At 32.6% G+C, this 27,626-nt stretch overlaps 2 protein-coding genes across 3 annotated transcripts; both read left to right on the forward strand.

Annotated features, from left to right (window-relative positions):
- On the forward strand, nt 1-4,853 carry LOC119190847 (transmembrane protein 208-like). The gene is made up of 5 exons (XM_037444020.1): nt 1-232; nt 312-383; nt 1,222-1,380; nt 1,891-2,027; nt 2,414-4,853. The coding sequence occupies exons 2-5, from the start codon at nt 375-377 to the stop codon at nt 2,634-2,636; spliced, it is 528 nt and encodes a 175-aa protein (XP_037299917.1). The 5' UTR covers nt 1-232; nt 312-374; the 3' UTR covers nt 2,637-4,853.
- Nucleotides 4,854-10,570: 5,717 nt separating this feature from the next.
- LOC115447970 (retinaldehyde-binding protein 1) lies at nt 10,571-27,073 on the forward strand. Of its 2 annotated transcripts, none has more exons than XM_030175270.2 (7): nt 10,571-10,874; nt 22,415-22,664; nt 23,444-23,603; nt 23,943-24,004; nt 24,385-24,578; nt 25,031-25,147; nt 25,688-27,073. In XM_030175270.2, the coding sequence occupies exons 2-7, from the start codon at nt 22,448-22,450 to the stop codon at nt 25,940-25,942; spliced, it is 1,005 nt and encodes a 334-aa protein (XP_030031130.2). In that variant the 5' UTR covers nt 10,571-10,874; nt 22,415-22,447; the 3' UTR covers nt 25,943-27,073. The 2 variants fall into 2 exon arrangements, with proteins under 2 accessions (XP_030031130.2, XP_030031131.2); XM_030175271.2 differs by having other exon boundaries at nt 10,783-10,874; nt 22,429-22,664.
- The last annotated feature ends 553 nt before the right edge of the window (nt 27,074-27,626 follow it).

The following is a 27,626-nucleotide window of genomic DNA, read 5'->3' on the forward strand; positions in this document are numbered from 1 at the left end:
TTTTGAACGAATTGCCACATGGAGCAATGACATAACAATTTTGACGTTTCAGTTTTAAATGTTTCAATTTTCAGTTTTCTCAGTTCTCATCGCATAGCTGTGGATAACGAATTAAAAAGTTAAATGTTTCTATAATTATGTGTACATGATAGATTTTAGGACAATGCGTTAGTTGGTGTACACCGAATCGTAACACTTCTAAATAAAAAAAAAATAGTTCCTATTGCCGAAGGTATAATACAGTGAAACTATAAACCGATTAAATGTGTACATAATTAAGCAACCTATAGACTTATATTGTATTTTTACAGAATTTCAAGCGAAGTTGGCGCAAACAATACCCAACAGTAAGCTTCAAGACTTCAAAAACAATTATGCCTCCTGTAAGTTATAATTTATAATTTAAAGAGTATTTCTCATTTATGGAAAATATGGCTGTCATACCTAATTTTCTGACGGATTATCAAGAATTATCCTAATCGTGCTTTGCTATAATTTAGGTTGGATAAAATAATGTAACTCTGAAAAAGAAATGGCCATACATAATTAACATTTTTTTTTTATTTTGGAAACCTCAAATATGTCACTACACTTCATACGTAAAGAAAATATAATATTATCCTGCTATTTATCTAATAATTTGTTGAATATATTGGCTCTATAAATATAAAAATGTATATACCTAAAGCTACAAAGATATTTTTAAATTTATCCCGTTAAGTTTGTCACAATTTTTGTCTCTTCTATGGAGGTATGTCACATTTTACGGTATAGTATAATCATAGGCGTTGCTACACCAAGAAAGGGCAGGTTTTAATAGTGTGGTTAACAATTTCTTTTCCCTGTTAAAGGAAAAAAATATTCTAAGCTTGTCTCACCAAGCTTCTGGTCCTAGAAGTATTGGAAAATTACCCATATTTTTTGATACAAAGCAAGACCAATACAAAATTAAAATCCATGATAATTTTTGTGAGAAAGACTTCTTTTAATATCAATTTAGTCAGAAATGTGAAAACCCATACAGTTATATTTGTCTTTATTTAAATTGATGATTAGTAGATGTCAAAAAACAAGTGAGATGTTATAGAGCTACTTAAAAACGGCGTTACTTTTTTGTGTATGTGTACCAGTAGTGTGCTAGTATGAATCTACTGGTGCATTCAAATCTCATAATATATATAATATTGTGTATTGTATATCACATATTATGCTTTTTTTCAGCCTCAGAAAGGAAAAGCACCCACCAAGGGGGCTAAACAAATTTTGGCTGAGAATTCTGCAACGGTATCATTTTACCGTAACATGTCATTAGGGGCATGTGCAGTTTACACCAGTGTTACTTTGTTCCTTTATTATGAATACTTAACAGCATGGGTTATAGTAAGTATTATTTTCTTTATAACTAATTGAAGAAACAGTACAATGTGTTTTGACTAGCCATGTACCAGAAATGTAAATAAATGGATAACTACTTTTAATTACATCTTTAGTTTTTAGCTCCTTTTTGCTTCTTATTGTGTATTTGTACACCTAGTATAATAAGGATATTTATGTTTGTTGTTAATAGTTCTGAAGGCATAATTTATTGGTCCCAAGAACGTGAAAAGTAAGTAACAGTGGCAAGCTAACAAATTTAAGATTGTGGGCGGCGGATCTTAGCATAGCTTTCTTGCCTGGTTGCAGAAGGAGAATAATGTGTTTTTTCTTGTACTCATTGTGAGTGTGAGGCCATTAGGTATTTGTTTATAGTTTTCTACACAGTGCTTGAGATTACACATTAAATAATTATTTACAATACCCTGATACATACATATATAAATTCTCATCAGGATTTTTCCATGATAATAAAAGTATAATTAAAAATATATAAAAGATAATATTTTTTTTTAGGTCATGAACATTTTTGTCATTGCTCTCTATGTAACATGCAATCAAATAATGAGGTATATAAGTCGTCCCAGCTATTCAGATAATAGCCAGCTCCTTGACCCTGGATTAGATTTAAACATGGAAGGTGGTATGGGAGAGTGAGTATAACAATTACGCCCTATATTTAACTATTATTATATTGATGTTTAACCAATTTACAACAACAGTGGCAAATAAGGATTTTTAGTGCATACATAATACATTTATCATATTGCAATGTTTATATTATGCATGTTTAATTTGTAGATGACTCGGAATGTTTTGGATATTGTTTTTATTGTAGGATGCTATAAAATAAAAGCACAAACATTTCAATAAAGAAGGAATCAATTAGTTTTTGCATTACGTATCCTTGAAATGCCAGCTAGCCTGTAGGCTGTAACTTATGTATTAGAGGTAAAAATTAACCATCCCTCCCAATATTTATGTGTATGTATAATTATGGTTCCATGTTATGAATAACAGTAATATTCTTTATTTTCAGACACGTAAAGGATATTGTTATACTAACATCCATCACACATGTTCTAGCAGTTTTTTCAAACTACTTCTGGTTACTTCTCCTTCTTCTTCCTGTGAGGGCTTTTTGGCTATTGTGGGTAAATATTCTCGGCCCATGGTTCTTCCAAGAAGCACCCCAAGATACAGAGCAGGATGAAAAGAAACGGAAAAAAATGGAAAGAAAAATGAAGCGATTCCAACAGTAGGGAGTAATCATTAAATAGTACTTACATAGTAATACACCCTTTTCATGCCATTCATATATTATGATAACTTAATAGCCCCTAATAACATTAGGTGGTTATTTTTTTTCTATTCATACTTAAGCAATATTGGAAAGGTTGATACATCAAATAACATGTAAATATAAAATAACTTTTGCAATTTATTATTAATTAAAAACTGTAACATGTTTATTGTCATAAAGATCAAAAGTACTTTAAGATTATATTACTGTTTTGAATTGTAAAAAAAATGGTTAAGTTCAATTTACACTTGTGTGACATTTATTTTTTGTTAAAGGCACATACATTATTCTTTGTTTTTCATAAATTTGATTTTAAATATAAATTCGTAAAGATCATTTTTAAACAGATCACTATTCTTAAATATCCAAATTGTATTTTATGAAATGTGCTATTAAAGAATACTCAGACAAATAAAAAAAATTGTCTTTGCTGACTTTGACATACTGCCCATATAAGATTTAACAGACATTTTCGTTAAGAACTACTCTGGTAATAACTATGAATAATTCTATAATTTTTAAAAGTAATATATTTTGTAATATTTTTATATTTCGATTTGAATTAATGTATTGTAAAGAAATAAGCGTAATATGTAATATGAATAATTATTATTCAGTATTTCCTTATAAAACCATCAAGACAACAGATTTATATTTTGCACCTTGTGTCTAGTATCAAATGTAATAGCACTGCCTTTTCCCTACATTAAATTCTTAATTGTTGTTTGTGGAATTTGCTAAAACTTAGTGCAAGAGATAAATAATGAATTTAAATTCATACTATTGTATAGAGTTGATATTTAATTGACAATTTAAAGTATTTTTACGAAAATTTAAGTAAGTATTATTGTAAAATAGTATTTACTGTTCTAATGTTCATAATCAATGTATGTATTTTTGATTATTTTTTTGATACGCATAGCATTGTTCGTGGTAAGTGTTTACTGGTGCGTATTTTTTGTTATTCACATATATTTATTATGTGGAATTTTTGTACTCTTCGGGGATTTATTACATTGTTTAATATCGGTACTTTTGACGCCACGTTATGGTTTACTGTATAATGCTGCAAAACATTAATCTAAGTCTTTTCTCCTATATTACTGTATTTTTGTAATATGTTAAAGCTATTTTTCTCTAAATAGGTTATTTATAATATTTATTTTGCATTCTCTCAAAAATATGAGTGTAGATATTATATTCCTTCCTTTTACTGGGGCCTTATTCTCTATCCCGCACGTTATTTTGACAGAGCGTAACAAGCACGTAACACAAGGCATCATGTTTAGGACTATAGAAATTTGGCTTACAGAATACCATTCCACGCACATTTCTCGAAGATAACATAACACGGCCGCTTTACGCGTTTACACTATCATACAGAATAAGGGCCCTGTACGTAGTTATAAGATGGCAACTACATAGTTGAAGTTTTGTCCGTTTCAATATACAGTGTAAAATTATTATGATGACTTTCATTATGACGTTATAATTCCTAGAAGCAAATGAAGCAAGTTATACCTAATTAAAATATTGTTATGCGCAATCGCACCGCATTCGAACAGGCCGTTTATTAAGGCATTTTAGGCAAAATATATTTAGGCGTTATTCTGCTACGGTGCTGAAAGAGCAGGAAGAAAATCCACGGAAGCAAGGAACAGAGGTAGAAGGGAAGATCGATACCGCAGGGACGATGAGTAAAACCAAAAGGTTACCCGAACAACATATATGAACTAGTACACTTAAATGCGGACTGCAAATCGGTCTAATGATTAGATACAAATTACCAAAGCGAAGGCGGCAGGAACCGGATTATATGGACCCTTCGCCATTGACATACCGTCATTGATCATAATGCCTGCTTCGCTTTTAATGTTCCTAGATGCATTTAAACGTGTAGGTAAACATCAATTATCATCATCATCATAAACAACAAATTGCTCCAATAGTAAGAGCCATAAACATATTTAACGAAGTTGGGCGGAACGGAGATATCTTTAATTGTACACTGGCGGAATTCATAAGGGTAGCTATAGAAACTCTAACTAATAATGTATCGACTATAAGAAATACCTATACATAACTATCTGTATCTGAATTGGCTATAATATGACAATGTCAATATAATCGCATTGGGTGTAAATCCTGTAAGATTCTATTTAATAAATAAATAAATGAGAGCTCTACCTGCCAAGAGAAGATGCAGTTGATTAGACCTGACAATATCACATAACACACATATATTCAACTTTATAATAACTTTATTGCAACAAAAGAACACAGAAATAATAACATTAAGAATTACTTAAAAAATAATTGGCATATCTGAATAGGGGACCGGACAGGTATTACCAAAAAATCTGAAATTCAGTTTAAAGTAAAGTTTGTAATATTAAAAATATTATCTCATATTTGGTTTTGTAAAAGAATTGTGATTTGTATTTTTAAATCAATAAATAAAATACAATAATTATAATATTTTTAGTCTATTCTTTACGGCAAATGAAACACCAATCACGGCGCATGACGTCACACGTGGGTAAAATGTAAACAAACAGACGTCATCTGGATGTCATACCGCGTTGTGTTATTTTAATGCTTTAAAGGTGTTTTTTGACACAGAACTGCTCTAATAATTTATATTAATTTATACGGGACGTTGTTACTATCTTCCAGCTTAACGTTTACAGATTGTTTAATCGTTAATCATAATAGACCGCAAAAAATATCGTTGGTGCGTCGTACCTGAATGTAATAATACTTCTATATCTATACCAAACAAATTATTTATTGATGTACCACGAAAAGCAGATATACGAATAAAGTGGTTGCAGTTAGCAAGACGAACCTACGACGGAATGTCTGCAGACTCACCGATTTAGTTCTGTGAGGATCACTTTGATATAAGTAAATAAAAAATAGTGTTTCGGTTTAAAATAAATCGATGAATATTTCAATTAATTAAATCATTTGTACACCCAGGGAGGTTATGGTTATGAGATGTATTTATTTATGTTTTAGCTGCCACATGATATAGAATAGAATATTTATTTATATAGAATTCTGGTTGTTACACAGTAACCTGAGATAGCCTGAGATTAACACGGTCTATGCAGTGTTGCCAGATCATAATTTCTCTTTACCCCAGGATTATTTGGAATTTAAAATTTTACCCTTAAACCAATCATAAATAATTCGGTACTTTTTTTTTTCTATATCCTTATCTATGCAGACGCCACTTCTTTCTTCACTTCGACTACAATAATTATTAATTTAATTATCTCATTTTATTAGGAACAACTAGCTGTACACGAAAATTGTATTGAATAAAAATTATAATTGTTTCATGGCCTACAATTTTTGTATGAAACATCTTTCTCTAAGCTCAATATTTATTACAATACCGTGAAACAATAGCTTTAATACCTTAACTCGTAGAATTACCCCAAAAATTACCATAAAAATATCCTGCTGATTCAGTTTTACCCTAAATCTAGGGTAAATAACCCTAATCTGGCATTATTGAATCACTGTTCAAATGACAAGACATGTCAAGTTGCTTTATCCACGTATGACGTCACACGAGACGAAATGACATAATGTAGCGTTTGCGCGGGAATTATAGGTATTTAACATTTAGGCATGGTTTTATGTACTTTTTAAGCTTTATTTGTGCAAAATACTATTTTTCTTGGCTATTTATATCCACAATGGTCAATTTAAAACGCCTTCTGAAAATTTGTCCGGTCCCCTATTACGTATTTAAATAATTATCAGGGATCCCTAAACTAGGCCATGCCTGTGTTTGGGATACCTATAATGAGAGAGTAAACAACTCATGAGTAGCTGATATTGCTAAATTCAAACAAATAAAACAGTTAAGTATTATAAAAATAAATCAACTAAAATCTACAAACACTTTTATACACTATATACATGAACAACAGTTCATACTGTTGTTGTTTATAAACCTAGATTTAACATATGGACACCTAACATCTGTACCTATATGAGAGCATGCAGGGACGTTAATGCGGTTTAATAATTGCTAAGTTATTCGTAATCCATGTACCAGATAATTATGATTGGCCTTACTGATGTTATTGTGGTGACTTTAGTTAACAATATCAAGGAAAATGCCTTGTTATTTTCTTTATTAGTACTTGGTTAGGATACCGTCAATAAACTGATTGATCGGTCATCTATTTAAATATTTAGGCAACGTTTACTTAAATAGAAGTTTTATAAAAAAATATACCTAATGTGAGTAATTAGATACTACCGATAACATTCTATTTGCCTCTGAGAAAATGTAACCTACCTTTTTATTGAGTCAGTCATCGGCTGTGAGAAAAGAAGAATAAAATTGAATTTTCCCCACGAAATCAGCTGCCGTATAGATAAATAGGGGATTCTTGACTCTTCTGCCTATGGCTATCAAAGCTGTCCTTTGATTAGATCGTAATTTCAAAAAGACGGATAGTCATAGGCCTCCGTTGACGGATTAGGGCCGCTTGACTATACATACAAGGATATCATTTGCCTACTAAACGTTTTTATTTCTATTTCTAAAGCACTTATTCAACATATCTACTTGCCTATAAGTAAAATATTTTAGCTTTAGCTTATATTTTCATTTGTTTATTAAGGTCTTAATAAATAGCCTTATAAGTAATTATATTTTGTTTTTGATTATTTATCTATCTTCCTTACAAGATATTATTATGTAAGTATCTCTAGTCTATCTATTACCTGTGTTATAGGTAGGTGCTAAACTAATGTAATGTAATTAAATCTACATGATTATATTGTATTATTCGCAGCTTTGCACGCTTGAAAGAGTTTTACGGGATAAAAATATCGCCCTATATTTTCCCGAGATAGAAAGTAACCATGTTTTTCCCGTTGTCTCAAACTATCTTCATACGAAATTTAATCGATCCCCTTTGCATAGTTTTTGATTTTATCATGTTTAGATAGGCCCAGACAGATGCGGCGGGGAATTTTGTTTAATAAAATATTTTTAGAACTTTATTAGAGGTACAATTCTTATACTTACACGATTGTTTACGCTGAACTTTAACTGTTTACGTCGCGCACATAACGGAAGCTCTCAAAAGGAATATTTTTTCTCGTTTTCGCAGCATTTTTCATTGATGATCTATAATATATAGTTCCCGATAAATGTGTTATTCAACACAAAAAAATAAATTCGGACCAGTAGTTCCTGAGATTAGTGCGTTCAAACAAACATACAATCAAACTCTTCAGGTTTACGTAAGATTATAGAATAAGTATAGAGTATAGATTAAGTGTCATGTTCAATGTGCCATGAGTCTACTTTTCAACACAATACCGGCTTTTATTACTAGAAATACCTAGATAATATCGTTGTCGTAATGCGCAATTACCGTCGTTGTCTCTACCATCATTAGGGGTTGTGTGGAACGGATATTTTGGTTTCAACGGTCTTACGGACGACCCCGGGGTATCTTGTGACACTAAGATAACTGCTTCGAATCGACCCTGCATTATATCGCATTGCGGCACCTCTTTAATTGAGGAAGCCAAGATGCCTTCAGACGCTTAAAGACGCCGTTAGCGTCTTCGACATCGTGAGACCGACTTCCTGCATTGTCGTCCACCTCAAAGACCCCCCACAGCTCGCCTCGCCAGCTTTCTAAGCCCCAATTAGTCGCCACTGACGACAGGCAGGGGATGCCGCGGCGGAATTCTCCAGATGTTCCCGAGCCCACAGGGGCACAAATTAATTACATCAATTACATCTAAGTACTTGAATTATATCTAACCAGCAACCCGCCTCTCCCTCGCACGAGCGCAATTTACATGATGTATTGTCAAGCCAAATGTATAAAAAAGCCCTATTATTTTATTGATTTAGAGTTTGTTGCTTTGGTGATAGTAAGTTTATCGTTATGCAAAGTGCATCAAGGAACGTTTAATATTTAGTAGTTACTTACCTAATATAAAACCAAATTTCTATCCATGTTTGCCCGTTTGTATCTCGGTTTACTAAATCTAACAACGGATTTTGATACGCTTTTATAATGTTTTAAAGATTTTTTCGGAAGGTTTTTTGCACAATAAGTACATTCTAGTAAAGCTTTTGTAGGTATATTATAATAAATTTGAAACATCCTTAGTAAAGCTGAAATATTGCAAAAACTTCTTGTTTAATTTGTTTTTTCTATATATACCTATTATAAATTTCAAATATATATATGAATTCGAAATATAAGGTTAGTGCGTTGTTTTGCTAGTGAGAGTGGGTTTATGCCATATAAGCGCCTGAAAATCGTTTATTTTTGACCACTTGCTCACAAAAAAATTAAGTTTTAATTGTTACTTTAACATTTTCAAAGTTTACAGTTTACATTACATTTAAGTATGTACTATTAACTTACTATTTATAGAAGAAGATGATTAAAGACATAAGAAATGTTAGAAATACGTAATGTCTATATTTTGTACGCTTTTCACTTTATGTTTCAGTACATTATCCAATAAAAATATTTGTATGTATGTTATATTTTGCAGTGTATACTTACCTATTTATTTCGTAGGTGTACCTACTAGACGCTTCAGAGAAGTATTGGTTAAAGCAGACATATAATGTCTTAGGCCAACAGGCATTTTTATGTTGTGGTACAACTAGATGCTAACATGTTGAATTAGTTTTTTATTAGAAGTACTAGCTTCCGCTCGCAGCTTCGCCCGCGTGGATTTCGGACTTCAAAAATGGAGCCGGTCGCGAACGTTCGAGAATGTTCGTTTTACGAAACTACTCGCTAGGTGATTCGCTAGCCTCTAGGCGCCAAGCAAGTCGCCTGCCTGTGCGTTCGCGACCTTATATATATACAAAAATAATCCTTATAGCATGATTCAGTATTCACGCCTGATGGCTTATTATTAGCGTATTTCATGTATAACTTTGGTGTTTCTATACGGATTTCTATGATTCTTTTTTATGGAATATTTAATAATGTTAACTTTTTTAATTAGGGATGACTGAGAGTGTTATAAACGTAAGAGTAGACAAATATAATGAGAAATCTTCGAACTGCTAAGCTATCGGGAGTTACACGTGTTATTGTGAGTCAACCATAAAAGATAGACATATGCTGTCGTGGGATATTTTTTACATAATTTTAAGGAGAACATTTCCGTCATACATGATTTCTGTGTAGCTTTAACCATTAAGGTTGCACACTCGACGGAAGCTTAAAAAATGGAGTAACTTCTCCCGTTTTCCCAACATTTCCCTTCACTGCTCTGCTCCTATTAATTGTAGCGTGATGAAAAGTATACCAGCACAGGAGTATGAAAAATAATTGTACCAAGTTTCGTTAAAATCCGTCGAGTAGTTTTTGTTTCTATAACGGTTATACAGACAGACAGACAGACAAAAAATTTACTAATTGCATTTTTGGCATCAGTATCGATCCCTAATCACCCCCTGATAGTTATTTTGGAAATATATTTCATGTACAGAATTGACCTCTCTTCAGATTTATTATAAGTATAGATAGATTTAGTGCCATCATAATATTCTAGAAAAACTGTAATCATATGTGAGGTTTTATAAGCTAGTAATTACATATTACGGATAAGTTATGAATATAATATGTAACCAAAGAAGTGGTGCGACTAAAACAGAAGTAGGCTGGACATACTGCTCAAAACAATAGATCGTGATGCACGTATCCTGAGTGAAAGCCATGGGACAAAACCGTCCGCATAACGTGAAGAAGGTCGCAGGATCAGAAATGAGCTCAATGCCGCAACAAATGAAAGATGTTGAAGGCAGGCTACACCGAAGAGGTTGATAAAGACGTATGAAGAAGATGAAGCGTACATCACTTAAGAGATATTTTTATTGGACATAACAATGCGCTCGGCTTTCTGGCCCGCTTCAGTTGTGTTGTTTAGTTAATTGCTAAACTTTTTGGAATAAGTTAATTGTTATAGAAATATAAGTGGTATTATTAGTTGAAGTTTGGACACGATGATTCTATATGTGGTAGCAACAGCTATTGCACAGAAATCGGAATGGCCATGGAAAGAAGACAGCTTGAATGCGCGGGCGCACGCTGCCAGTGGAACATTTCACGTTCGCGCGTCAACGAGCACGACGTATCACGATCGCAGAAAATATACTTACGCCTATAATCAGAACGTGAGTTATGTTTTTTATTATTGTTCTATTATAAATTATTAAATTAAGAAAATTTTACATATTTTTGTGCTCAGTTTATTTTTGGTTATATTGTTGAATTTGTCGATAGGTATTGTATATTGATAATAATACAGCAAATTCCAAAATCGCAATACATTTTATGAAATTCATACATACGCATTTTTTTAATAATTTAAAGTGAGTAGCAAAAATTTAAATAAGCTTAATTTGATTAACTTAATCGAAAATTCTCGTGGTACAAATTATTATATTCTTAGTTCCTTACTAGTATACTTACATTCCTTGGGCCTCATAAAAATATAGGTAATAGTTGTGTGTGAAATAAAAAGCTAAAATGATGTCAATAGGTTTTATTATAAACAAGTCAACTCTGCTCTTGACAATCGTCAGTAGGTCAGTCTATGACTAACGACAAGGCGTAAACGCACGCGCGTCACACACATGGAAAATGTTTAATATTTTTCTAGTATCAAATTATGAAAAAGGTTTATGGTTGTTACCAAATTTTAAACGGGTTCTAATACAACAGTTCAATAGCATTATTACCTAAATGAATAAAATTTGCGTGTGAAGTGTTGTGGGCGGAACCTCACGTACCTACAATTTTGCCTCGATTTTATATGCGTAAATTTTGAAATGCCCAATTCGTGCCATTTGTTGCTAAAATGGTGCAAACACATATTGCACTTTTAAAAATGTGCGTTTGAAAGAAAAAATACGTCTTATTAAAACAAGACAGGCAAGACCTATTAATATTATAAATTTTATGTCAACCGAATCATAATAAAGTTAAGCTTTCTTATTTAAAATTTTAGTTCATAGCATACATATTTAGTAAACTTGATATCTAAGAAGTACCTAGTAGCCATTGATACTTACTTACTTACAGGTAATATTTACACACGCTATTTTGTGTAGGCACGTTACAATTTTTTTTTTGGTCATTAGACATTATATTTGACGATTAACGTTTACTCAGACATCGTGCGACAGGCGCATGGTAATGTAAAAAGTTGTACGAGAAATAAAACCTTCTTTGAATATGGTATATCGAAACATAAAAAATTAAAAAGTAAATGGTAAGTGCTGGTGGCAGGTCTATCATATGTGAGAGTCCGCTTGGGTAGTTACCACCACATTGTCTATTTCTGCCGCCAAGCAGCCGTGTGTAGTCACTCTTGTGTTCCGGTTTGAAGGACATTGTAGCCAGTGTAACTACTGGACATAATAAGACTTAACATCTAATGTCTCAGGATAGCCAGCATAGTGGAATAACAAACACTACTTTGTAATTTAAGGTGGTGGATGATGTTTCTACTGTTTATAAGGGCGGTAGTATCGCTTACCATCAGGCGAACGGCAAGCTCATCTCGTCATTCAAAGCAATAAATAAAATGCCAAATGCAGGAAGCAAATGTTAGCCAGAAAGTTTCAATTAGTAACTGCGACATAAGTTTTCAGTTCATCACCATAGACTTTAGAAAGTAACACTTGAATATTATAATATCGTAGATTAGACAGAGCCGTTGCATTTTCGCGATACGTTAGAGATTTTATGTTTTTCTTACACCATTACTCATTGAACACCCTGGAGGGCTTGACGAGAGGTAGACGGAAGCAGGTAAAACTAAACTGCATATAAAGACGCGTATTGCCTCGCGCCGACCTTATTCCGGATACAATAACAACCGGAAAATTATGCATCATTTGAGTTCTAATAAATGTGCGCACGTTCATATAATGAGCGACAAGGCAAATAATACTTATATCCCGACATATTACAGGTACAGTCATTACACTGGTACAGTCAACCACAAAAGCAGCTAAAAAAATCAAAATTTATAAGGCTTTAAACTCTAATAAACAATCGCTTATTCTTTAGTAAAATAAAGAGCTAATTTTATTTTAAAAAGAACAAATAATATTTTGGATGAAGTTAACATATACTTACGTGTACATTTGAACTTGTAAATACACAGTGATCTTAGACGGAACTAGACTAATCGGTTGACATAAGACAACGACTCTTTAGAAGTTAGTTTAAGTGTCTATATAGCATAGTCAGCATTAAACCCCATTGAACACGCTTTAATTCCATCATAGAGCTTTAGAGAAAACTCTATTAAATTGCTCAATTATCAATAGATAAGAGAATTTACTAGTGTTCTAGCTTTACTGGATTTAACTATAATTATATCACGAGCTAGGGATCATAGTTTATAATGTTGAAGTAACATCGCAGTAGTAATAAATTATTATTATTTAATATTTGACTACGTATAGTTCTCCTGAAAAATCATTTAGTATGAATCATTAATATTGAGATATTCTATTTCATTATTCTAAAATACAATTCTTTAATAAAGTAAGAATTCTATTTATAAACGTTGTTTTAGCCTTCATATTAAAAACAAACCGCAAATAAAAGGAAAATAAAAACCCGGAAAATGTCGAAAAGAACTACGTTACGAAATATAAAATATTCTATTCCGTAATCGATATTTGCTTCAATAGGCTTATCCAACATTCAGTATCCTCTTACTTTTTTTATAATACTACTTAGAGCCTTTTATTTATCTTATGCAGATATTTGACGCTTTCCTTAAATATTCACATTTCACATGCGTAAAACTCCATACGAACTTTGAAACCCTACTACAGGTTTGATATTTTTTTAAATTTCTTCCTCAATCCTTTTGAATATCATGAAAAGAACTAAGAAATATGTGAGCATGCCTGGTTCAAAGTTTAGGGATAGGAATCGTCGAGTCAGTGTAAGAATCAGTGATTCAAGACTTCTTTTGTAAGTACCTATATAGTTGCCCTAGTTGTGAATTGGAATGAACTGCTAGGATGACGACGATTGCAGATCTGAACCTTGATACCAGGATACGAGCGTTTGCCCTTTCAGATTTACGGGTGTAGGTATATAATGGTAATATTTACGTCTCGCATAGGCGGTGAAGAAAAACTGAGAAATGTTTACAAAGTGAGAAATATAAGTAAGATTCTCAAAGGTATGCAAAGGCGTAAGGCATGGTGGACTATAGATCTAATCCCTTTTAGCAGCGGAGAAGCCTCCGTAAAGTATATAAAAAGCATTTATTAATTTAATTACTTATTGTGTTTTAAAAATAATGTAGAGAAAACTTTAATGACTAGTTGTACCATCGATATATATGTACTTAGTACGTCAATGAGTTGTAGGTACGGATGTATAAAAATAACACCACTATAAACTGATATTCCATGACGTCATAGAACTCTATCGATTGGTAATGAATTAATTTCTTATTGCAACCTTCAACCATTGTGCCGGTGAGCGCTTAATAAATTAGAACTGCGGTTCGTGTAATGAATTATTTCTTATTTGGTTGAGAGACTAAAATAGTATTCTATACTAAACTTGTTGACCTACTATTAATCCTTCATAGTTGTGACCAACAAATCTCAGGGTACTGGCTTATTATTTAAACTTACGACAGCGGCAACGAAAATCTACGACATCATAGTCTACATTATACACAGACTAAAAGATTATGAAAGCTTTAATCATAGGTATATTTTAAAATAGGTAAAACGTAATCATTAGTACCTATTCGTTTAGAAATGCTGAAGATAAATGATAATGAAACGTTACTTATCAAGTTTAAAAATTTTCGGATAAAATGTCACAAAATATCACAGAAATAGGTAAAGATTTATTTTTATTAATATTAATGAGATTATTAATATTAATACTGCAGGTACCTTTCAAGATTAAATGAAAAGTGCATGTTGATACAGGCCAGATTATTTTTACCGTATTTATAATCAATTATCTAAATCAATACCAACTGCCCTCCTCTACCCTCCTTACCTGGCGGTATCAAAATTTTTACACTTAATGGTAGGGGAGCCCAATAGTAGATTTTGGGGATTTACTTAAGTGCGGAAGATTACGATAATGCGTACCTATACATAGCACCCTGTTGAGTGCCCGCAATAAATAACTATAAGCCGTCTATATGGGATCGTGTGTCTATACCAGTGGATTAGAATAATAAACAAATACTCGAAAGTCAGATAAAGATAATGTGGTTTAATTAAATGCTAAAAGTGCGCATTTCACTAATCTGACGACTTAAGCCTGTCGTAAGGAAATGGAAGGGTCACCAACTTGCAAATAAAACAACGCTACCTTGATATTCTCGAGCGCGGTTGAATTTTTTAATTATACATATATTAAAGAAAATAATTCAAGGTTCCTGCTTTAAATATTTAAGATATTATCTATTTGCCGATAATCTTAAGATTATGTAATCAATTAAATCAAATTGGGTGCTATCCAGTTTCAAGAGGACCTAAATAGGATTACCAACTGGTATAATAGCAATATAATTTTGGTTGTTAATTTTGATCGATAGCAAATTAAAATTTTATACACATGCCTATTTTAACCATACCTTTTGCTCGCGGCTTTGCCCGCGTGTAAGAGTTTTCCGCAATAAAAGTCCCGCTACATATTTTCTCGGGACTGAAAATAGTTTGTTCTTCCCAGGGTCTTAAATTATCTCCATACCAAATTTCATCGAAATCCGTTGGGTAAGTTTTGAGTTTATCGCGTTCAGACACGCAGATAGATCAGGGGATCAGACAGGGACTTTTTTTTTAAATGTTCTTTTAAGAACTTTTTAAGGTGAACAATTCCATAATATATGTTTGTAACGTACCTACTTTAAACCGTTTATGCAACGGAAACTCTCAAAAGGAATAAACTTTCCCCGTTTTTGCAACATTTTTTATTGTTGTTCGACTTCTATTAGTCATAGTGTGATTATAGCCTTCCTGTATTAATGGGCTATCCAATAGTAAAAGATTTTTGCAATTCTAACCTAAGTTCTTACCTAGGTTCCTAAGATAATATGCAAGCATAAATTAGATACATATAGATTTACGGCTCAGATTATGTAACTATCTAATATTATAATAATAACTTACGCATAACAATAGGTGGTTTATGGTCCAATTTATTTCTCTTGGGTGCTTAATGTTTAGATTGCACCAATATGTACCGTAGACATTGATATAAAATTATTTTTCATACTTTATCGCGGTTTTTTATATTTTAATTTTCTCCCAGCGTTTCGATGACTGCAGCCTTCGTCGTAATGGTAAAATACAAAAAATAGTTTTGTTTAATGTGTAACATTCGCGTAAAGATAAGAAATCATTATTTAGTACGTAGGTTTTAAGTTACATAATACGTTTATTTACATACCATCACGAGAAGGAAACCAGTTAGAAAATGATGGCAATTATAACATTAATAACAGTGTCTTTAACAACAGAGTTTATAAGTAAACAGTTCTAAATAAGTATTGATATTCCATAGATATTTTTAATATAAGTATAACCAGCGATTTTCTGAAAATAGTTAATATTGAATAATTAAAAATGAAACAGATGACGGTATGTTTAAGAATTATTCTTATACCGACAAAATATAGATTGGGTTTTTCAAAAGCACTAATAACTGGGCATTGGTCAAAAACCTTAACCGCTGTATCTTCAGTAAAAGTTTATAGTTATCATAATAATAATGCATTAAGAAAAATTCTCTACTATTTCTTTTTTGCAGTTAATCCTTATTATTACAAAATTAAAGATTTCTGACTAACTATGAATAGAATAGATACCGAGGTATAAAAATGTGAGAAATCTCCCAAACACTTTTAGAAAATATGACTTGAACTTGTAGCAATTAAACCAAACTGCGATTCACGTTGATTTAAGTGCTTTTATAAGGATCTGTGTTTTTCTGAATCTACAGTCACCCATGATGACTATTTTATAAGACATAGAATAAATACGTTTAGGTACTTAATACCCGAAACGAAACATAATAATGAGAATATTGATTTATCGTTACTGGTAATCAAGATCAAACAATAAATAATATCTCGAATATAATCCACTACTCTATGACATAACTAGCAATTTACACTCTTAGACACGGTCAGTTTCACAGCAAAAACAACATAGGTAAGTGATATTTGACCCATTGAGAACCATGTCGATGACACAACAGAGAGCACAAGGCCAGAGGAACTGTCCCATGAGCATATGAAAATAAATATTCGTACTTAGTTGTTGAAATTACTTGCTCAATTATATAATCTTCGTGTGTTTGTGTTTAATCTTATGCATACTAACGTTGGACAACGTAATGTCGCAGTACAAGATGTCATATGCTATGTTATTGCGACTTGTGTACACGTCAAAGTCAACATCGCGATATTATCCGTCTTTACCAGAGTTAAATTATTGCTATAAATCGGCTCGGCTGAATACCGCAAGTAACACGGTATAATTGAGTCTAGAATTAGATGCCATTATTGACATACTGTATTTTTAAACGTTAGGTTATAGATAACAACAATGATATGTGTAACATTTTTGGCGGCAATTTCAGCACTATGCTACAAAAACCGATTCTAAATTACAATAAGTTTGTTTGTTGCATAATATTATTAGGATGAGTAAGTCGACCATTATATTGCAGCTTATAAGTACGTAAGAATGTCAATCACACGGAGTATCGTTTGGACTAATGTCGACAACTCCACCGCCTACGGAACTCTAAATAAAAAGTAGAGTAGATAGGCATTATGTCAAACCTGGGAGTTTAGGATACAATAATCCTAACATTGAATAGATACCACATGGGTTAATTTGAGAACTAACAAGTTATTATTAAATACTTACAAGAAACACGATAAACATAAGAGTTGTTCAAACAAACATTAGATCATTTTATTCTTTTTCTAGAGATCGATCTTGATTTACTACATAGGTACTTAATTATTAGTTTTTCCTTGTTGCGTACCTACGAACCGACGATGTTGCTATTATACCAGCATATTATAACTAGGTATTTATAAACGTTCTACTTACCATCGGCAAAATTAAATATTTTTAAACAATGGCTTTTTCGCGGGAAAATGAAATTATCACTTGTTCTCTTCTAAATTAAAACATTCCAGAAGGAAAATTATACATTTTCGGATTTATAATCTATGAGGCGTTGCTCGCGGCATCGTCCGCGTGGAAACTTTTCCCTCTCCAAAAGTAGCTTTCTGCACACCAGTGGCGAAGCGTCCATACAATCCGATTCTTACCGGCTTCCCTTTTAGCTTTGTTTCAAAATTTGTTTTCTGTTAAATTGGCCGCAATATTTTGACTAAGGCCACTTATTTTGCCTCGGGTTACCTTATGAAATATTTGACCCTTCGCCACTGCTGCACACACTAGCGATTTATAGCGCTACACAAAGAAGACAAGCTCCATCTATTTAAAACAATTGATAATAATCCTATTGGTTCCAATTGAAGCCAATTACCGGTATAAAAAGTAGCCTATGCGTTAATCGAGGACATAATCGACCCGTTTGGCAAATTTCATCAAAGTTCGATCAGCTATTTCTGCATTTACTCCTAACAAATATCCAAACGTCCAAACATTTTCACAAACTTTCGTATTTATAATATACGTAAAAAATAAAAAGTAAGAAGTGAGATATAGTTACTACTAGTATTTACATGATGCCTCGGGAACAAAGACTAGACGCGTGGCTATTGGATTTGCAAGCAATAGTTTGTATTTAACATTAGGCACGTGTAAAGGTATGTGGAAATCATTACATAAATACTATATAAGTGGTAATACTCTTGCTAAAATATATTACTTAATTCAAATAGAATGTAAACCGGTATATACCGTGATAAACACTAGTTTTCTGAATTAACAGGTGAGACAATTTTCCACCACACTAACGCCGGTTAAAGTTATAAACACAGTCAAGGTTTCCACACGGAGCCAATGTTTCCACCTGCACTTATTACTTCGCTAGTTATTTGTTGCATGAGTGCGTGCGTGTGAACACTGAGTATGAAAGTAAACATGACATTACAAACACAACCTGCGCTACGAATTACTTCCCGTATAAGCACAATTTTCGTTCACAGTTCATTTCGAATCGCAAATACAATAAATAATATGATACAAATCCCTAAACGAACAAGGTTGAATCACTCATAATAAAAGGAGAATTTTAAGACCGTACAGGGATTATTAAAACTTAAAAAAAGGTTTTATAGTATTCCAAAATCAGGGTCACGTTAAAACCTGGTAATAACATATTAACAACATTGGTCGAAGCGAAGTGATCTAGCAGGCTATAAATAAAGCATCAATAAAATATTGGATAGCTACCCAGTTGGATAGATACGCTTCAGTGGATTAAGTAGTCTTTCGATTAAGTTACAACACTTACGGTGTGTCTGGTACTTACATTCATAAGAATAAGTTATTATAGCAAAATGAAGTGTTTCGAGATTATTTTTATATTTAATATTATGAAATATATAAGTTGTCTCACATGCGACGAAGTATTGGAGTTGCCTTCAGCGAAAAAGTTATCGTTAACACAACTGAAAACAATACCACCGAGTGAAATTGTGAAATGCATCGCTGATTTAACAAAATTTAAATTAACCACAACTGAATCTCAGTTTATATGGCAATCTATTAAAAAATATTACAACGGCGTACAAAACGTGCCGCCAGAAGCATTGATGGTACTTCACTGGGCTACACCAGCGATATTACCGGAAGAGTATCTCAACATAACTTTAGATGACATTGACGTGATACAAAATTTTGGTCTAGATTATAATTTGCAAGAAGATCAGCTTGCGGCTATTGCAGAACGAATACGCCAAAACTTTTCTCAAAAAACACCAGAAGACTACACATTTTACGATCTGATGGCGTTAAGAAACATATTGTGCGCTTTTAATAAGGATGAAATAGAGAGAATTCACCCGTCAGAATATAAAGAGGCAGCTATTATGATCGGAAAATTGAAACATTGCAGAGGAGAAGTTCTCGCTGCATTCGCTGAATTAGCCAAGCATAAAGATGCATTTGGACCACCGCATAAGTGGGATCGCGACGTGATTAAAATAATTGGAAATATATTGCAGTATCTATCTAGTAAACAATAGGCATGACGGAGCCGAAATATGAGGAACGACGCTCAATAAAATACAGATAACCGCAGTTCATTCACATAGGCAAAATATAATGTTTTTGAAAAAAAAAAAATGCACTCTTCTTATACAGACAGTATGATTTTATATAGTCATAATGTACAAATCCCTATGTGTATGTTTAACTACAAACATAATATTATTGATTGTTATAATGTCTATTTAGGTACTTATTATAAATATGATGCACTCGAGTTGTTGCTAAAGTATTTTTGAAGGGTTGATAGTAGGTTCGGATTTTTATTCACCAATAGAAATTGGTAGAATTAGTGTTACCAATTTAGGACACGTCTTTTAAATGAATATATAAGCTAAAACTGAGTAATTTCTTTTTCAATATTTATTACTATTACTAAAACAAATTACTTAACAATTTTATTTAACAAGACGCGAAGGAACTTTTTTACGTTTCTGTGGATATGTACCTACATCGTCCGTCATATACTTGTACATATATTATAAGTCTATTAAACCCTGATTATTTTTCTTATAACGGCATTTTGGACATCCTAGTACAATTACGAATAAAATTATTTGAAAGCTTATTTTATTTTATTATTGCATTTGATACCTGAGGAACTAAGTATTTAAATTTTCGTCCAAATTTATCCTCACAAAAACAATATTAGTTTCTATAGTACCTATAATAATGATAGAAAAAAAATTATGCAGTCTGCACGTTTTATAGAATTTAGTAATTATCGTAATATTCCGATTTCCGGATTTAACCAAATGCACTATACTAAATAATCAGTGTCATGTTAGGTATTTTATAAATAGGTACTAACGCTATTTATAATCATCATTTAAGTAAATCTAGTCATAAGATTTTACATCTAAAATATATTCATCACATTATACAATAACATCTTTCCCATTCACTAATATCGCTAATATAGTTGCGTAGGTACAAATAAATATCTCAACAAAGCAATAATGTTTTATTTACGTAAATGTCCTATTTTTAATAATATTTAAGCCGATGATGACAGTTATAAAATAGTCGGAGAAAAGAAAACATACACAACAGACTTAGTATTCCACTAATCCAGATCGAGTAAAGAAATACGTATTTATTCTTCATTGGGTGTTTAAAATGTTGACCAATCGCTTTGGTAATAACTACGTTTGTTGGCAGGATATGTACTCATCATTCATCAATGCTAGGCGCCTGCGACGTTTTTGCCGTTTTACCTTCCACAAACATTGTTCAAATTAAAACTGGGTTAATAGCAAATCATTTTTAAATATACGGAATATACTTACTTCAAGATTAAATTAAATTTATACCTCCAATTGGTACTAAATATTCTAACAGGATTAAAGAGACGTCATAGGTGTTTATAAGTTTTCGCAACGTTTTATTGATTAATGCCCAAAACGTGGTGTAGGCCAATTCTAATATTAGTTGAGCAATTCTCCATTTTGCAGGCTCCAAAACTAGTTAAATTTTTGAAATTAAATATTTCACAATAGTTGGACAAATATTTGCATAATTCGTATAGATTCGATTACGCATATTTTAATAATGTTAAAATTAACAATTCGCCATACCTCTGTTTTCTAGTAACGAAGCGTCCACTTTTTGTTATTATAGCACGCATGATCGCAGATATAGAGGGCCAGTGTTCTGTGTAGAGATATATTTTTTTCTTAACTTTACAGTATTTCATACTATAATTATTTCCTATTTATTCTTTATTAATCACTAAAAAATGTATAATGTTTCCAAGGTTTGACATCAAAAGACGTAAAACAGTATTGTGGAAAAAGTAACCAAATGCGAAAGAGAGTGACTAAGTGTTAAACTTATATTGCAAATAAAAAAATGTTTTACATCTTTTCTTTCTTCTTGACTTACAAATAATGTTGCCTTATTTAAACTGTCTCCTATAGCCTAGTACATAGCAAAATATTCAAATATTAATAATACTGGCTACGGAACCTCTCAACCATGCTCTGTCGGCCCGACGCACACGTCACTGGCTTTTGTTTTCCCACACCACTTTAATGTTATTTATGGGGCCATAACGTGAAATCTGTACCAAGTGCGTGAATGTTTAATGCGTTATGTAAACATACCTATTGCAAAAGCCCCTAATATCTCAACTGAGGGAAATATTTTTTGGCCTATAGTTACGTGATGAGTTAGTAGAGTCGCATGCGTCAGTGTTTGCCAACTATTATTCTTATTGGAAGTAGGACCCCTAGAAATTGTACATGTTACAAATGAATAATTTAATTATTTCAAGTAAAAAAGCTATTTTTTTTTTTTTAAATAAATATATTTTATGATTATATGTATAGAAGCAAAACAATACAAGATTATTATGTATATTCTCTGGGTCGCGTATATTGCGCAAGGTATTCAACAATTATAAAATATGCCAAGATTTACCAACTAATATGCAAATACTGGTTTGTCAGTCACCTTGTTTTAGGTCATCCGCATAGAGCAGAATGACGACTGCGAGTATTTTGATGACCGTTACAACCACTTGGAATGTTACCAACGAAAAACACGAAAAAGATGGTGGCCGCCTGGGGCACACTCTGAGGATAGTGGTGGCTGACGCCGTGAAGGAACTGAGAGAGACCTCGACGATCAAGGATCAGACGCTTCACATAATGCGGGATTGGATACAGCAAAACAATGACATTGTAAACGTGCGCCAAGGTAAAGCAGATATTTATCAGGTTCCGCCGAGAAACCTTAATAAAATAATTTAAAACGCTTTTCATTTGCTTAATATACATAATGATCTAATTATTTGCACAGCGATCGCCATGTCGCGTGCGTGACTTCAAATATTATGTCAAGTTTTGAAACCATGAACTTTTAAATGTAGGTGTATAATCACTTCCGGATTGATAATTTTAGGCGTCATATTTGGCAAAAGTAGATTTGGTAATACAAAGGCCAGGACAACTATAAAAGTAAATAGGATTATAACGACCAGGGACTACCTAGGGGTACCTTAATAGTCAACTAAATTATACATAACTACTCAATCATAATATATGGAGTGGCGGGTTTTTTATTTCACGATTTGAAAGTGGGTCCCATAGAGTTAGTTGTATTGATGGGTGGAATAACCCCCTTTCGAGATTTATTACATTACCCTGACAATTACGTAAGTATTAACTTGACTCATTCATGTTCACCAGTCAAGAAATCCAAAATTCGATTGACCAGATCAGATCAATCGATCGATCGATCAATTAAATTCAAGTCTAGTTACGACCAAAGAAAAAATATACTAAAAAATATTAGAATTATTTGTTACCTATTAAATATTAGTTAATAAATAAGTAATAGTAAATATAATTATTATCATATTTGACATTCGGTGTATTGGTCAATTTGACTTATTGGGAAGAAGTTAAATATGTAGCCATTAACAACAAGTTTGAAAAGAGAATAATTATATTATCATGTTTTTTCATTTATTTCAGATGAAGCATTCTTGCTAAGGTTTCTGCGACACAAAAAATACAGCGTACCTATGGCACAGCAGACACTGTTGAAATATTTGAGTCTCCGAAAATATTATCCTGAAATATTTACGAATCTGGATTGCGAGGATCCTAAAATTCAGGAAATTATAGACAATGGGTAATTGTACTTCCGTTTACTTTTTCAGCTATTCATAATAATTTTAAGTAGCGATAATTATTCCTCCGGTTACAGTATGTAGGTTAACGGTTATTATATTTTAGTAGTTACGTAAAGTTCTTGTAGGTATTATACGAATTTGTACATTTTAGGCGGCGTGTTTGTTTACATGAGCCATGTTTATCATTCGCGGATCATTAGAAAGTTTTCACGAGTCCTAGCCTTGAACTCCGACGTGTTAGTCTTCTCGTTGCGTTGCGTGCTTGTTAGTAGCACCTGTTATTGTGATGATATAATTTTCCGTTAGTCTGTATTACAAAACGTTGTGTTGATTTTCAGATACATAGCGGTTTCACCTGTTCGTGACAGCAAGGGTCGCCGGGTCATCGTATATAATATGAGTAAGAATCTTTTAAGGTGATATCTTTTTTATTATGTTTAGTTTGTGTTATATGATGTAATAATGTTTAATATGCCTTGTGGTTATAGTTCACGATGCTTTATCCAATCTGCCATATTGCTATCATGCGAATTACATTAATCTGCATCTACTTAATTAATCTCTGTTCAAATATATATATATATATATATATATATATATATATATATATATATATATATATATATATATATATTATATATTGCGAAATGCCCTGTGGTAACTTATACAACAGTAAATATTTTTTTTCAATGCTGATGCAATCTTTTTCTCTATAAGGCGCTGTGCGATTGACATACTTGACTCATCTTCAATTAAAATTAAATCATGGGTCTCCCGCAGGTAAATTCAATGCAAACAAGTTTGGATGCTGGGATATGTGTCGCGCTCACATGGTTGTCTACGAGAGCCTGATGGATGACCCTATAGATCAGATATGCGGATTCACTCACGTAGGAGACGGGGGCGGAGTGACCGGCGCCCACATCACCGCCTGGAAACCCACAGACTTCGCGAGGATAATGAAGTGGGGAGAGGTAATCTTTTCGAATGGGTTTTTTTTTATAAAAGTATAGTAATTCATAAACATGATAATACCCACTCTGATGCAAAAAAAACTTATGACTAAAAATGGTTTCATACGAAATGTTTTTCCCATTATTAAGTTATATTAAAGGTAACTTATTGGGAGTTTGAATGTTGAAAGTATTTTAGTAAGTAAATAAGTTCCCATATCATTCTAAAAATGTGTTCACTAATAGTAAATGTAATTATTTAGGCAAACATGAGCTTCACAAATCACATTTTATACCAGGATCGAAAATCCAAGCTGGCGAAACCGCGAGCAAATACAGTACACTAAGTACATTTAGTAACAAAATAAAATGATCTAAACTCGGCGTGCATCTAAACACTAAATCCAAATTACATAATATTCAAGAAAGACCAAAAGATAATCGAACCCACGTAAACAACGCAATTATTACAGCAATCGCTCCCAATGCGCCACAAGGAGTTCCAACTTATAAACATACCGGCCGCCATCAAATACATCATCGACTTCGCAATCAGTAAGGTGACACCAAAGATGGCTGAGAGACTTCATGTAAGTAATACGAGATTCAGTCAGTTTATATAGAATGAGGTAATTATTACGTAGTGGTTGGTACTCACGCGACCGCATAAATGGAGCTCACCGGCGATGACGCGATGTGACCCGATAACCAACTTTGACACAGATATATCTACCGTTTATATTTTCATAATGCACTCATTATTTCTAAACAGGATGTCTTACGTAACATGTAATTTCGTTTTTCGGTAAGGTTTTGTATGACAACAATCGAAACTGTAGAGCTTAGAAGTTTTCGTAAGAAAGCTAGAATTTCTGTCCATTTAGGCATTTTATATGTTAAAGAAGTAATTATTTTCGTTATATGATGGGTCTCTGTTTGGACTAAATAACGTACTAACGATGATACTAACTGTAGGTGTCGCAAATAGTATACATACATATAGTAGATTCACATGTATTTAAAAAGTCCACTGAGAATGTTTAAGAAACCCAAAAAGTAAATTTATAAATATTTGTCAACTCTACCCAATTACAGGCTGCATGATACGAGAACTGTTTTTATTATTTCAGATCTACACGAACTTGAAACAGCTTCACAAACAAACAGACGCTGAGTGTCTTCCAACTATATACGGAGGGCCGATAGAGTTACAAAACATGATAATTTACACTAAACAGTTACTAGGAGAGCAGAGAAAGAAAGTGCTCGCCTTAGACGAAATGCTTATTACAAACACCAGGGGTATTATATCATCCAGGGCTAAGAACGTTAAAAGCGACACAACCTCCGTCGAAGGAAGTTTTAGAAAGTTAGAAATAGACTAAAAACCGCCCTTTATAGATAGTTATTTTTCGAAGAGTAAGTTTGAACCTGCCCACATAAATGAACATACTTGTATACTTTGTTAAATAATGTAATTTATTTAATTCTTCATTCAATGTATAAATATTTTGCACAATATGCGACAAATAGCATGTGTGGTATATTTTTGCAATCAAGTTATTATTTACTATGTAATAAAAGTTATTGACAACAGGGTATAAAGTAATTTAGGGCTAAACTAGTGATGTCACATACAACTGCGCAGCGATTTCTGTTCTTGGCTTATGTCACTTTTGGGATGCCAATCCAGTGGGGGGCAAGTCACCGTCTGGAATTAATACGAAGGATTAAGACATTTTAATAGTCCAGCAACTCGTCCAGCTAGATCTAGACCCTATTCATAGACCCAGTATTATTCCCATCTTTTCTGCAATAGGCACTGTACCTTGTAAGCGCTGTCTTTGGCTGTATTTCCTCTATAAGTACAGACAGAGAGAGTACTTGCAAGGTGTATAAACCCCAACTAGAGTAATGTATCTTCAATGGGTCTCTACGTGTTGGATCCATGTCACCACGCAAGCCTTCTAGACGGACTAGCATTTACGCCGTGATTTTCCACAGGAAAGATTCAACATGTAAAATGAATGATTTTATTAATTATATTTTAAGTTCGTCGGCTCCGTTGTACATGAGCTGAAGAGAAGAAAATGTTATTGTGACGAAATGTTTCGATTCTCAATATTACCTGTGTAATAGTTTTGTGATTGAATATCATATTTTTTTATAATATTTGTATGTTGACTATTTGTATTAGTGAATAGTCGTGTCACCAGAATAATTAATCACAAAAGTGTCTCCAATCCGAACAGAACTATATTTGGTGAAAAAAAAATATATCGTCATTCTAAAAAAAATATATATATTTTATAACTGCATATCGCTAATATTTTTATTCAAAATACTCAGTGATTACCCAATTCCTTGATTGTATAGTTTCGCATCACATTGACTCTTCTTTTATCAAATAAAAAGTCAAGTTATGCTTCACTCTTGACTAGATTATTTCGATAATATATTAGAAATAGAAAGGTAAAGTAGGGTGGATAGAATCGAACAGAAAAAAGAAACAAAACTAAATAGCGAGGGCACAAAAAAAAACGTCTTATCCTATGCACACTGGTGTGTGCATAGGATAAGACTTTTTTTATAAGGCTTTATAAGGCTATATTTGTATATTGTATACCTACTTATTATATATTTTTACTAGTTGACCCGACAGACGTTGTCCCGTCTTAACTATGAATTTGAAGCGCGCATTCCGTCAATCGCTGACAGTTATTTCAAACAATGGACAGTTATATAAAATTAATATTTTCGTTAAGTTTTCCTAAATTGTCTAATTTTCCGCGCAATTTTTTGAATATTTTCTTTCATAAGAACCTTCTTTTAACAATAACAAATACAACAAAAAAAAAAAGAGAAATCGGTCCAGCCGTTCACGCGTAATGGCGTGACCAAGGGAAATAGGGATTCATTTTTATATATATAGATAGATAGAAATCAAACTAGATTATATTAAAATTGTGATATGAAATTATTTTTACTTTTGTACTAAGATAGATATGAATTGTCTTTTGTGGTTATAATGTTATGCAATATGTTATGGATGAGATTAAATATATTAAT

Source organism: Manduca sexta, chromosome 27, assembly GCF_014839805.1.
Source record: "Manduca sexta isolate Smith_Timp_Sample1 chromosome 27, JHU_Msex_v1.0, whole genome shotgun sequence".
In the NCBI taxonomy this organism is placed as follows: Eukaryota; Metazoa; Arthropoda; class Insecta; order Lepidoptera; family Sphingidae; genus Manduca; species Manduca sexta.

Coding starts and splice junctions, on each gene's coding strand:
- LOC115447970 (XM_030175270.2), top strand. CDS start 22,448: ATGACGACTGCGAGTATTTTGATGACCGTTACAACCACTTGGAATGTT. Junction 23,604..23,942: donor CAGGAAATTATAGACAATGG/GTAATTGTACTT, acceptor GTTGATTTTCAG/ATACATAGCGGTTTCACCTG. Junction 24,005..24,384: donor GGTCATCGTATATAATATGA/GTAAGAATCTTT, acceptor GGTCTCCCGCAG/GTAAATTCAATGCAAACAAG.
- LOC119190847 (XM_037444020.1), top strand. Junction 1,381..1,890: donor ACTTAACAGCATGGGTTATA/GTAAGTATTATT, acceptor ATTTTTTTTTAG/GTCATGAACATTTTTGTCAT. Junction 2,028..2,413: donor ATGGAAGGTGGTATGGGAGA/GTGAGTATAACA, acceptor CTTTATTTTCAG/ACACGTAAAGGATATTGTTA.